At 45.3% G+C, this 12,746-nt stretch overlaps 1 protein-coding gene across 3 annotated transcripts in view; it reads left to right on the top strand.

The window, feature by feature from the left end:
• The first annotated feature begins 419 nt into the window (after positions 1–419).
• The window catches only part of tmco4 (transmembrane and coiled-coil domains 4), a 44,384-nt gene continuing 32,057 nt past the window's right edge, over positions 420–12,746 (top strand). Inside the window, exons 1-5 of one of the 3 annotated variants that reach the window (XM_078238542.1) lie at positions 461–491; positions 4,377–4,593; positions 7,515–7,698; positions 10,134–10,308; positions 10,471–10,498. In XM_078238542.1, the coding sequence (XP_078094668.1) occupies positions 7,568–7,698; positions 10,134–10,308; positions 10,471–10,498 (334 nt within the window). In that variant the 5' untranslated portion in view covers positions 461–491; positions 4,377–4,593; positions 7,515–7,567. Of the gene's footprint in view, positions 703–4,376; positions 4,594–7,514; positions 7,699–10,133; positions 10,309–10,470; positions 10,499–12,746 lie in introns of all 3 variants that reach the window. The other 2 variants (XM_078238540.1, XM_078238541.1) reach the window with 2 other exon arrangements.

The raw sequence follows: 12,746 nt of genomic DNA on the forward strand, positions 1-12,746 counted from the left end.
CCTCCTTCTGCACTATTCTATGATTCTATGAGTGTTGGGAGGAAACCGGAGCACCCGGATGAAACCCATGCAGACACGGGGAGAATGTGTAGACTCCACACAGTGACCCGAGGCTGAATTGAACCCGGGACCCTGGCGTTGTGAGGCAGCAGTGCTAACCACTGTGCCACCGTGGACTATGATGTGGAGATGCCGGCGTTGGACTGCGGTAAACACCCTGGACTAGGCAGAGGGCTCTTTGGAGGAGCCAGTGCAGGCTCGATGGGCTGAACGGCCTTCTCCTGCACTCTAAAGACTGGGTGATTCTGCCAATGAGTTGGAGCCTCAGACTGAACCCAAGTCACTGCCCTCAGCCGCGCGCGTGCGCGCTCCCGCCTGCCCAGCGCGCCCCCCCCCCCCCCCCCCGGGAGCATGTGCGCGCCCCGATATCCTATTGTGCGTGCGCGCTCCTGGGGGACGCGGCGGCGGAAATTCGGGAACGGCTCCAGCAGGTAATTCCCACCCTGCGTCCCCCTCCCCCTGAGACCGGGTCTAACTGCCAGGCCAGCCCGAGGCTGCGGCCTTCACCCCGGGGAGCCGGGAAACAGAGCCGCTGTTCACTCAGTAACTCATTACTGAGCGGATAACCGCCTCCCCCTCCCTCACACAGACTCTGTAATGTCCGCCTCCACCCGCAAAGTACTCAAAACCCACCCAGCACAGGTAAATAAACACAGGAGTCAATACTCCACCTGTAATAATAACCCACTGTTAACATCCTCAGTATCAGAGAATCCCTACAGTGCAGAAAGAGGCCATTCAGCCCATCGAGCCCGTACCGACCACAATCCCACCCAGGCCCTATCCCTGTAACCTCACATATTCACCCTCGCTAGGCCCCCCTGACACTAAGGGGCAATTTAGCACAGCTAAACCACCTAACCCCGTACATAGAGTCAGAGAGGTTTACAGCATGGAAACAGGCCCTTCGGCCCAACTTGCTCATGCTGCCCAGTTTTACCACTAAGCTAGTCCCAATTGCCCGCATTTGGCCCATATCCCTCTATACCAATCTTACCCATGTCACCGTCTAAATGCTTTTTAAAAGACAAAATTGTACCCACCTCTACTATTACTTCTGGCAGCTTGTTCCAGACAATCACCACCCTCTGAGTGAAAAAGTTGCCTCTCTGAACCCTTTTGTATCTCTCCCCTCAAACCAATGCCGTCTCGTTTTAGACTCCCCTGCCTGTGGGAAAAGATGTTGACTACCTACCCGATCCATTATTTATATACCTCGATAAGATCATCTCTAAACCTCTTACGCTCCAGGGGAAAAAAAATCCCAGTCTATCCAGCCTCTCTTTATAACTCAAACCATCAAGTCCCGGTAGCATCCATTCTATCCCTGAGCCAGAATAATAACTGTTCCCACTGAGGTATTACGCTGAGTCATACCCACACCCTCTTGATAAATACACAAAACAGGCCACATACCCAACTCATGCATCGGTGGCATAGTAGTTAGCACTGCTGCCTCAATGCCAGGGACATGGGTTCAATTCTGGTCACTGTGTGGAGTTTGCATGTTCTCCTTGTGTCTGCGTGGGTTTACTCCGGATGCTCCAGTTTCCTCCCATACTCCAAAGATGTGCAGGTTAGGTGGAATGGCCATGGTAAATTGCCCCTTAGTGTCCCAAAATGTGTAGTTTAGGGGATTTTTATTCATTCACGGGACATGGACATTGCTAGCTGGCCAGCATTTATTGCGCATCCCTAGTTGCCCGTGGGCAGTTGAGAGTTAACCACATTGCTGTGGCTCTGGAGTCACATGTAGGCCAGACCGGGTAAAGACAGCAGATTTTCTTATCTAAAGGACATTAGTGAACCAGATGAGTTTTTCTGACAATCGACAATGGTTTCATGGTCATCAATAGATTCTTAATTTCAGATATTTTTTATTGAATTCAAATTCCACCATCTGCTTGTGGCAGGATTTGAACCCGGGTCCCCAGAACATTAGCTGAATTTCTGGATAAATAGTCTAGCAATAATACCACTAGGCCATCACCTCCCCTGTTAGTGGGATAAGTATGTGGGATTAGGGGAATAGGGCCTGGGTTGGATGCTCTGTAGAGAGTCGATGCTGAATCGATGGGCCGAATGGCCTCCTTCTGTACTGTAGGGATTCTATGTTGCCAATTCTCTCTGAATTCATGGCCACTGAATCCAAATCTGATTGGCAAAAATCATTTTGTTTGTATAAGTAAGTTCCAAGTTCAATCCCATGAGATGCCATGGGTTTCCTGACTGCTGTATCCTCCATTACAACCTCTTGTAGCACCCAGTATGAAGCCCAGAGCACTGCACATAACCACATATTCAGTGCATGTTTTTTGATGGCACCAACATTTACTGTGATACTAATGTGTGCAATGAATCTTCCGTTTTTTTCAAATAAATCCAGCTCATTGGCAAATTGATGACAGGGTAAACATCTATGTTTATCTTCAGTTTAAAGCTAAATTGTCAGCTTGCTTCCATCAACTGAAAGCACTATTTTAGGATTTTAGGAAAAAGCACAGGGGAAACAAGTTTCCATCTTGTATTGCCAGAGGGACAGAACTTAGGAGCCTGTGGTTAAAAATTAGCTTTATAAAATGTTGAAATGACTTTGTATTGAGTGCTGTGCATTTTTAAAAAAAAAATAATTTACAGGACCTGGGTGTGGCTGGCTAGACGAGCATTTATTGCCCATCCCTAGTTGCCCTTGAGAAGGTGGTGGTGAGCTGTCTTCTTAAACCACTGTAGCCCCTCAGGTATCGGCACATCGTGAGAAGTTTACCAACACCAGGTCCAACAGGTTCATTTGGTAGCAAAAGCCACACAAGCTTTCGGAGCCTTAAACCCCTTCTTCAGGTGAGTGGGAATTCTGTTCACAAACAGGGCACATAAAGACACAAATTCAATTTACATGAATAATGGTTGGAACGAATACTTACAGCTAATCAAGTCTTTAAGATACAAACAATGTGAGTGAAGAGAGCATCAAGACAGGTTAAAGAGATGTGTATTGTCTCCAGACAGGACAGTCAGTGAGACTCTGCAGGTCCAGGCAAGCTGTGGGGATTACAGATAGTGTGACATGAACCCAATATCCCGGTTGAGGCCGTCCTCATGTGTGTGGAACTTGGCTATCAGTTTCTGCTCAGCGACTGTGCGTCGTCGTGTGTCGTGAAGGCCGCCTTGGAGAACGCTTACCTGAATATTAGAGGCCGAATGCCCGTGACCGCTGAAGTGCTCCCCAACAGGAAGAGAACAGTCTTGCCTGGTGATTGTCGAGCGGTGTTCATTCATCCGTTGTCGCAGCGTCTGCATGGTTTCCCCAATGCACCATGCCTCGGGACATCCTTTCCTGCAGGCATGTCTGGAGACAATACACATCTCTTTAACCTGTCTTGATGCTCTCTTCACTTACATTGTTTGTATCTTAAAGACTTGATTAGCTGTAAGTATTCGCATTTCAACCATTATTCTGTAAATTGAGTTTGTGTCTTTATATGCCCTGTTTGTGAACAGAATTCCCACTCACCTGAAGAAGGGGCTTAAGGCTCCGAAAGCTTGTGTGGCTTTTGCTACCAAATAAACGTGTTGGACTTTAACCTGGTGTTGTTAAACTTCTTACTGTGTTTACCCCAGTCCAACGCCGGCATCTCCACATCATGTATAGGCACATCCACAGTGCTGTTAGGGAACTTTAACCCACTGATACTGAAGGGATGGTGATATATTTCAAAATCAGGATGGTGTGTGGCTTGGAGGGGAACTTCCAGGTGATGGTGTTCCCAGATATCTGCTGCCCTTGTCCTTCTAGCTGGTAGTGGTCGTGGATTTGGAAGGTGTTGCCTAAGGAACCTTGGTGAGATAATGCAATGCATCTTGTAGATGGTATACACTGCTGCCACTGTCCGTCAGTGGTGGAGGGATTGAATGTTTGTGGAAAGGGTAGCAATCAAGCGGGCTTCACTGTCCTGCATAGTGTCCAGTTTGTGTTGTTGGAGTTACACTCATTCAGGCAAGTGGAGAGTATTCCATTACACTCCTGACTAATGCCTTGTAGATGGTGGACAGGCTTTGGGGAGTCAGGAGGCAAGTTACTCCACAGGATTCCAAGCTTTTGATCTGCTCTGGAAGCTACAGTATATGGCTAGTCCAGTTCAGTTTCTGCTCTCTGGTAATCCCAGGATGTTGATAGTGGGCGATTCAGCGATGGTAATGCTCTTGAATGTCAAGGGACTATAGTTATATCCTTTCTTGTTGGAGATAGTCATTGCCTGATACTCGTGTGGCATGAATGTTATTTGCCACTTGTCAGCCCATGCCTGGATATTTTCTAGGTCTTGCAGAATTTGGTCATGAACTCCTTCTGTAACCGAGAAGCTGCGAATGATACTGAACATTGTGCACCAGCAACTGCATTCACACAGGAAGGTTATTGATGAAGCAGCTGAAGATAGTTGGGCCTGGGACTCTATCCTAAGGACATCCTGCAGAGATGTCCTGGAGCTGTAAAGATTGACCTCTAACCACCACAACCATCTTCCTCTGTGCCAGGTATGACTCCAACCAGCGGAGAGTTTTCCCCAATTCCCATTTTCTCCATCTTTGCTACGGCTCCTTGATGTCATGTTCAGTCAAATCTGCGTTGATGTCTAAGGCAGCCACCTCTGATGTTCAGCTCTTTTGTCCTTGTCTGAACCAAGACTGTAATGAGGTCAGGAGCTGAGTGACCCTGGCGGAATCCAAACTGAGCGTCCGTGCGCAACTGCTGCTTGATAACGCTGTTGATGACCCCTTCCATCACTTTGCTGATGATCGGGAGGAGGCTGATGTAGTGGTAATTGGCTGGGTTGGATTTGTCCTGTTCTTATGGACATAACTGGGCAATTTTCCACAATGCCAGTTAGATGCAAGTGTGTGGCTGTACTGGAACACCTTGGCCAGGGGCATGGTAAGTTCTGAAGCACAAATTTTCAGTATTATTGCTGGAATATTGTCAGGACCCAGAGCTTTTGCAGTATCTCGGGTTAACAATCAGCTTGTATAGAGCACCGACTTGCATAGAAAGGCAAGCTTTCAGGTAGTCCAATCTGGAGCCCCTAAACACTCTTGATAGGATGGACAGTGATTGTTTCTGCCTACTGGAAATCTAAACACAATCTCAGGATGAGGGGCCAATGAATGAAGAATCATAACCTCCCAAGGGAGACCTGGCAAACCCAGTGTTACAATCCAGGACTAAAAGGTGTCCGCCTTGATTCATTAATAGAGGCTTGTAGGCACACGCTCCCCTCCAGAGACCTGAACGCATAATCCAAGCTGACAATTCAGTGAAGGACTTGAGGGAGTGTTGCACTCTTGGAGGTGTCATTTTTCAAATGAGATGTTAAACTGCGGTCCTGTCATCTGCCCTCTCGATTAGGTCTGAAAGATGATCGGGGGAATTCTCCCAGTGTCCTGGTCAATATCAACCCTGCAACCCCCATCACAAAAACAGATTATCTGGTCATTATTGTATTGCTGCTTGTGAAACCTTGCCGTGTGAAAATTGTCGAACGATTTTTACATTGCAACGTGACTATACTTCAAAAATATTTAATTGGCTGTGAAGTGCTTTGGGACATGCTAATGTAGTGATATATAGCTATATAAATGCATGCACTTTCTTTCATTAGGATATCTAATACCCATGAGCTTGCAGTACTGATTATCTCAATGGGCCAAGTATTCTTTATTAAAAACCCTAGGGGCCGATTACGTTTCGGTATTCAGATATTTTCAGTTTTTGGATGTGGTATATATGTACCGTATATACAGTAGGCCCAGACCTAATTACATTACCATAGCCTAAGCTAGCTATGGTCTACAAATTTGACAAAAGTATTAAATAACCACAAAAATCATAAGATAAAGGAAACGACTAGACTTCCCACGCTAAAAGGTCTGGTCCGCTCAGTGAGTTTTATGTCGGCTTGGGTCACAGACTTCCCGTGCAAAAAAAAAATTTTCTTTTCGATGCATTTGGATGCATGGATAAAGGATACTTGACCTGTAGTACCTCGGCAAGAGGTGGTTCAGGGACAATTAAGGGCCAGTCAACCTTGTTTGAGGTCAGTGTGCAAAAGTGCATCAGGTAAAATTCATGCAGTCTGTTGAACTGGCTGTGAGGTGTGGAGCCAGGGAGGTTCGTCACAACTGAGATGGGGCTCTGTGGATTCTGGCTCATTGACTGTTTGACTGAATGCATTTTAACAACTATTGTGAGAGACTTATCCTCGGAAGCTTTCTCTGCACCTCGGGCGGTATGGAGGCACAGTGGTCAGCACTGCTGCCTCACAGCGCCAGGGACCCGGATTCCATTCCTGGCTTGGGTCACTGTCTATGTGGAGTTTTCACGTTCTCCCCGTGTCTGCGTGGGTTTCCTCCGGGTGCTCTGGTTTCCTCCCACAATCTGAAAGATGTGCTGGTTAGATTCCTTGACCCGAACAGGCGCCCGGAGTGTGGCGACGAGGGGAAATTTCACAGTAACTTCATTGCAGTGTTAATGTAAGCCTGACTAATAAATAAACTTTAAGCCCATTTGAGTTAGCGTAGAAAGCACATAACCCTCTTCCTCTGTATCAGGAGTCTGTGTGTTATCGGAAATCATTCAATTGCCAACTGATTGTGCACAGCCGTTAAATAGGGAACTGGAGTAAACTCGGATTTCCTTCATCTCTCCCTAAATGTAAATCTAGTCCTGCTCAAGTTTGGGTACCGGATTGATTCAGCTCCCGCTGCCCTTGTGGAGCCTGTTTTGAGAAACCTTTTTTTTAAAAAACGAACAGTTGGATCATATTTCACACTTCACTACAGGGCATCTGTGAATTTGAAGTCACAACCTGCTCACAAGGTTAATGAACACACCGCGAGCTGAATTTTTCACAGCCTCAAGTTCGAGGAACATTGTAAGAAGTTCCCGCTTCCTTACTGAGATCTGCATTGCCGCCGCTGAGCGTGCATGCTGTCAAAAATGTAGGGATCATTTCAATATGGAACAATGTATACCTGGATCTCATTAGAAGGTAATGGCCTGATTAAGGAGTTCAGGTGACATTTTTAGCTCCAAGAGTAATGGTTGAGTCATTACTGAGTTATTACTGTTAACTGAACACTAAAATTTAATTTGAAAACACTCTGCTGTGTTTGGTACTTTCTGTGGTGTATAATGTGAATTCCACGGGGGCTTTTTTATTCTTTTTAAGTTCAGCTTACTGTTGGCAGCATCTTGCAGCATGCTGTGTTGTATATTGTCAATGTTCAGTCCCGTCCACACAGAATAATTAATGAGTGCGATTTATTGCCACCGACCTATTGCAGAATAATCATCAGGAAATGGAATGGCATTTGTTTCATGTTAATGCTGTTCTCGCTTTTCTCTTTATTTTTGTTGGTTTCTTTTTATTAAAAAAAGAATTCCTTTTCTCTAATCCCAGCTGAAAATGAGCACATCACTGACCAGGTCGGAGCAGCTAACAGCCGTCTGAAGATGAACATCTCGGGTGAAGAGAAGGAGCCACTGGAGCTGGTTGGCCGACTGCTGAGTGAGCCAGGCAGGTTTGCGTATGGCGGCCTGTGTGGCGTTACACTGTCATTGCTGTTTTCTGAAGAGGAGCACAGGTTAGTCCTCTGCTGTAGGACGCTGACTTTCAGCAGCTTACTACTGAGCATCTTAGATCGGCATCCACTACACAAACACACACTTCCAATATGGAACGTCGGTTATCAATCAGACAAGGGAATCCAAGCCGATTTCCACCCCACCCACCCCCCCCATCCTAACTGTGGAGCACTGAGGCCAGTTGCTGTAGTCCTAGTGCTGCCCCAACAGTCCAGACCAGGGATGAAAATTGAGACCAGTCCATATGGGGCAGTAGCAGCTGTTGAACAAAGGATCAGTTTTTAGTGGCTTTCCATTTTGTTTCATGCGCTGTTATCAACTGGCTCCTTTACGTAATTTGGAGAGGTTCTCAGCAAGCTGAACTGGGGTGGCACAGTGGTTAGCACCGCTGCCTCACAGCACCAGGGACCCGTGTTCGATTCCTGGCTTGGGTCAATGTCTGTGTGGAGTTTTCACGTTCTCCCCGTGTCTGCGTGGGTTTCCTCCGGGTGCCCTTGTTTCCTCCCACACTCCAAAGATGTGCGGGTTAGGTGCATTGGCCATGCCAAATTCTCCCTCAGTGTACCTGAACGGGCGCTGGAATGTGGCGACTAGGGGATTTTCACAGCAACTTCATTGCAGTGTTAATGTAAGCCCACTTGTGACTAATGAATAAACTTTAACTTTGATCCGTGCGTGTGCGTATGCACAGCGTCAGGGACCCAGGTTCGATTCCTGGCTTGGATCACTGTCTGTGTGGAGCCTGCACGTTCTCCCCATGTCTGTGTGGGTTTCCTCCGGGTGCTCTAGTTTCCTCCCACACTCCAAAGATGTACGGGTAGGTGCATTGGCCATGCTAAATTCTCCCTCAGTGTACCCGAACAGGCGTTTGAGTGTGGTGACCAGGGGATTTTCACAGTAACTTCATTGCAGTGCTAATGTAAGCCTACTTGTGACACTAATAAATAAACTTTAAACTTTAAATTTAGCTATTAGAAGTTAAAAAGGAAAAGGAGCTTTTCTCACTGGTAGTAGAGGCGATCAATATAACGAAGCAGATCATTTAGAAAGCAAGACTTTAGTTAGAACCAGTTAAATTGGATGGTAGCACTGGAACTAATTCATCAATGTTACTTTTTCCCATTGTTTTTTACCTAAATTTGAGGCAAAAGAGATTGAACTGAGATCTGGATGTGTTTGTTCAGAGTTGTCCCTGGCAAAGTTTCTCACATAAGGTTCAAAAACGCAGCTTCGAAAAACCTTGTATTATCTTTCAAAAGGCACTTTCTGAATTATATCCCGCTGTTGCCTTATGTGAAGTTTATTTTCTTTGATGATGGTTGCGACTGCTTTTTTGAGACAAGGTAGATGTTCCCTGGTGTGAGCGTATTAACTGGCTTCATTTGATCATTTCATGCCACTAAACATGTAGAATTTCCACGGTTTGGAACTAAGTGTGATTGAAATGATTTGTTTTTCTTTAATAGAAAATACTGAGATTTACTTTCAGAATTACAGTAGATTCCAAAATAGAATTAAATGCAGCCAATCACTTGTCAAATTACAAAATGTTTGCAAGTATGAACCCACAGCCAATAATTCTCATTCCTCCATAAGTTACATCCTCCTTCTGTAATTTCTAAGTCATAGAATCCCTATAGTGCAGAAGGAGGCCATTCGGCCCATCAAACCTGCACCGACAACAATCCCACCCAAGCCCTACCCCTGTAACCCCACATATTTACCCTGCTAATCACCCTGACGCTAAGGGACAATTTATCATGGCCAGTCAACCAAACCCGCACATCTTTGGAGTGTGGGAGGAAACCGGAGCACCCGAAGGAAACCCACGCAGACACGGGGAGAACGTGCAAACTCCACACAGACAGTGACCCAAGGCTGGAATTGAACCCAGGTCTCTGGTGCAGTGAGGCAGCAGTGCTAACCACTGTGTCACTGTGCTGCCAAGCCACCACTGTTATCAACTGTGCCAACCCATGCCCCACAGAGCTTTGAGTCTGACCCCCCTGTTGGTCTAAATTCAGGACTGTTTCTATAGAATGGTCACAGAAGGAAGCTGTTCAGCCTGTCATGTCTGTACCTGCTCTCTTCAAGAACAACTCACCTAGTGCCATTCCCTTGCCTTAACCCTGCTATTTTTTCCTCTTCAAATAATGAGCTGTCAGCTTATTCTGGCACTCTGTCAGATTCCTTTGAAGCTGTTGGTTTACCTTTAAAAGGTTTACATGTTGATCAGGTGAGATGCATGTGTACAAATGCACAAGTACTTTTCATGTATGTACATTGATATGTTTGTGTGACTGCACATGTGCCTGTATATAGGTCTGTTAATATGCATGGATATGTGCATGCTTGCAAATTATGGGTGCAAGTCTGTGTACTGGACAAATTTTACTAAAGAAAGGCCACTAAATACGTTTCTTTGGTTTTGTAGGGAGTTCAGAATGAAATTTATTGAAGGGCTCATAGATTGGCTGCAGCTTTCAGAATCTGTCTTGCCTGTCATGGAGGCTTTTGCCAACGGAATGGGAGGAGAAGGAACAGACACGTTTGCAGACCTCCTGCTAAAAGAACCGGCTTTGAAGGACAGTCCAATTCTGATCACTCAGGTACGCATTCTGTATGTCTGCTATCCCAGATCGCATTTTTGATTGTCGTCTTAACATTCCGTTGGTGTTCACACACGATTGTGTGAACGTTTCTGTAAAATGTTTATTTGATTTTTGAAGAACTCAGCTATTCACTCTAATTTTTTTGTCCTTCTGTTTCAGGATCTTGTTTCCTTTTCACTGAAAGATGGTAAGTTCTGGATTCCTCAACTGTTCAAATAGAAAATGCTGGGAAAGCACAGTTGATAAGTGTTGCATTGTAAAAGTTAAAGTTTATTTATGAGTGTCACAATGAAATTACTGTGAAATTCCCCTAGTCACCACACTCCGGCACCTGTTCGGGTAAATGCACCTAACCAGCCCGTCTTTCAAACTGTGGGAGGAAACCCACGCAGACACGGGGAGAACATGCAGACTCCACACAGACAGTGACCCAAGCCGGGAATCGAACCCGGGTCCCTGGCACTGTGAAGCAACAGTGCTAACCACTGTGCTACCGTGCCGCACCGTGCTGTAACATCTCTCCCCTTGCACCAATCACATCACTGAACCAAAGACCACTGTCCAGCGGTTATATAGAAGAATAGAATAAATGTTCCTAAATGTTTTGTTGCTGTGGCCTCATTTTAATGCTTAAAAGTTGGCGCATCCCTGGAGCGAGAATGGGAGTGAGCGTGAATCGGTGGGGTGTGGGTGAGGTGTTGTTGAATGGGGATTGATAGTTTTGCTCACAGTCACTTTGAACTCTGATGGAGTCTTGAAATTAAGAACAGTGCACTCAGGTGTAATGCAATCCCAGGACTGTCCCACCAGAGTCTCCGCTTGGAACTCGTGACCCCAAATAACTGTCCCAATGGGGCAATGGTCGTACCCATGGTTTGAGAACCCCTGAAATTGTCATTGCAGGCTCGATATTCAACCAGTGAGCTTCTGGGATCAGCAAGCAGATCCTGGAAACATCTCCACACTGTCATTTCTGATTCTTCCGTCGCAGCAATGGCCCCATCCACCTTATTCTGTATCATGCAGCTGCCATGATTGCTCCTTGTACACCACATGACTAGACCGTTAGTAAATTCCACATAACCAATGCATAAAAATTCAGTAGATTCATAAATATGCTCTTAAACCTCCTTCTTCTTAACGAGATTGGCTCCAGCCCTTTTCCACCACCCAAACGTCTCATCTTGGTTATGGGACAGTTAGCACCATGCCATCCACTCTCATTGCCTGTGCTCAAGGGCTTGGATCAACTTAATATTCAATGTCATGACCATATGTACATGAAACATAGGGGGATATACATTTGTTGACAGTGATGTCCAAGAGACAGTCCATGAGCTTCTTTGACCTGTGAATCTCTTGTGAAGCACCTTGGGATGGTTTACTACATTAAAGGCACTATATAAATACAAGTTGTTGTTCCCTTTTTAGCTTGTGCGGCAGGCCAACCTCAGCACCCTCAAAGTGTTTAAAGTTCTTCAGCCTACAAATAATTGCTTCCTGATTGTGGAGCAATCCCTCCAGCTCCCCATGCCATTCCCTCCCCTCGTGCTATGACCCTGTGCTGTCATAGTATTTGTTTTGAAACATATCATCACCTTGAATCTCTGAGTGATGATTTACTGGTGTCAGCATGATCATCAATCATCTTTGGAATGTTTTGAAGGTCCTTAATTGGCATTTGCAGCAAAAAGTAATTTGGATAATGACAAATTTTCCCCAGAAACTCTGACTTCAACTCAGCTGAGTGAAGGCATCATAGGATGTGGATCTACAGTGGGGGAAGGAAGGGATTTATTAAAAGCAACAAACCTGGCATTGTAACATTAAAAATTGCAAATTATTTACTTTTTGTAGAATCGTAAAATGCTGAGCATCTGATTTTGATTTGATTTATTTTTGTCAAGTATTAACATACAGTGAAAAATATTGTTTCTTGCACGCTATACAGACAAAGCATAGTGTTCATAGAGAAGGAAATGAGAGAGTGCAGAATGTCCTGTTACAGTTATAGCTAGGGTGTAAAGAAAGATCAACTTAATGCAGGGTAGGTCCATTCAAAAGTCTGATGTCAGCAGGGAAGAAGCTGTTCTTGAGTCGGTTGGTACGTGATATTTTGATAATGTGAAGATGAGTTTTTGTTGGTGTCTGAATTTTCTCCTGCATGCTATGCTATGGCTTTTGGATTGTTGCATTGCAAAACATTCTGAATCAAGTCATCATCATCCATAGGAGTGCTTCATAACCCTGGCTTTAAATTAATAGTGCAGCAGCTGCTATGTGCCTAGCCCTGGACATTTTCCTGATGCACAAAGTCCCCAAAGTTTGGATATGGTGTGTAAATTACCAGTCTGGTTACTGAGAAGCTTCAGAGCTGCTGTTTTGATAAATTGATTGAGAAAGTAACTAACCTGGGAGGAGTTGAACAAAGCTCA

Source organism: Mustelus asterias, chromosome 22 (genome assembly GCF_964213995.1).
Source record: "Mustelus asterias chromosome 22, sMusAst1.hap1.1, whole genome shotgun sequence".
Classification (NCBI taxonomy): domain Eukaryota; kingdom Metazoa; phylum Chordata; class Chondrichthyes; order Carcharhiniformes; family Triakidae; genus Mustelus; species Mustelus asterias.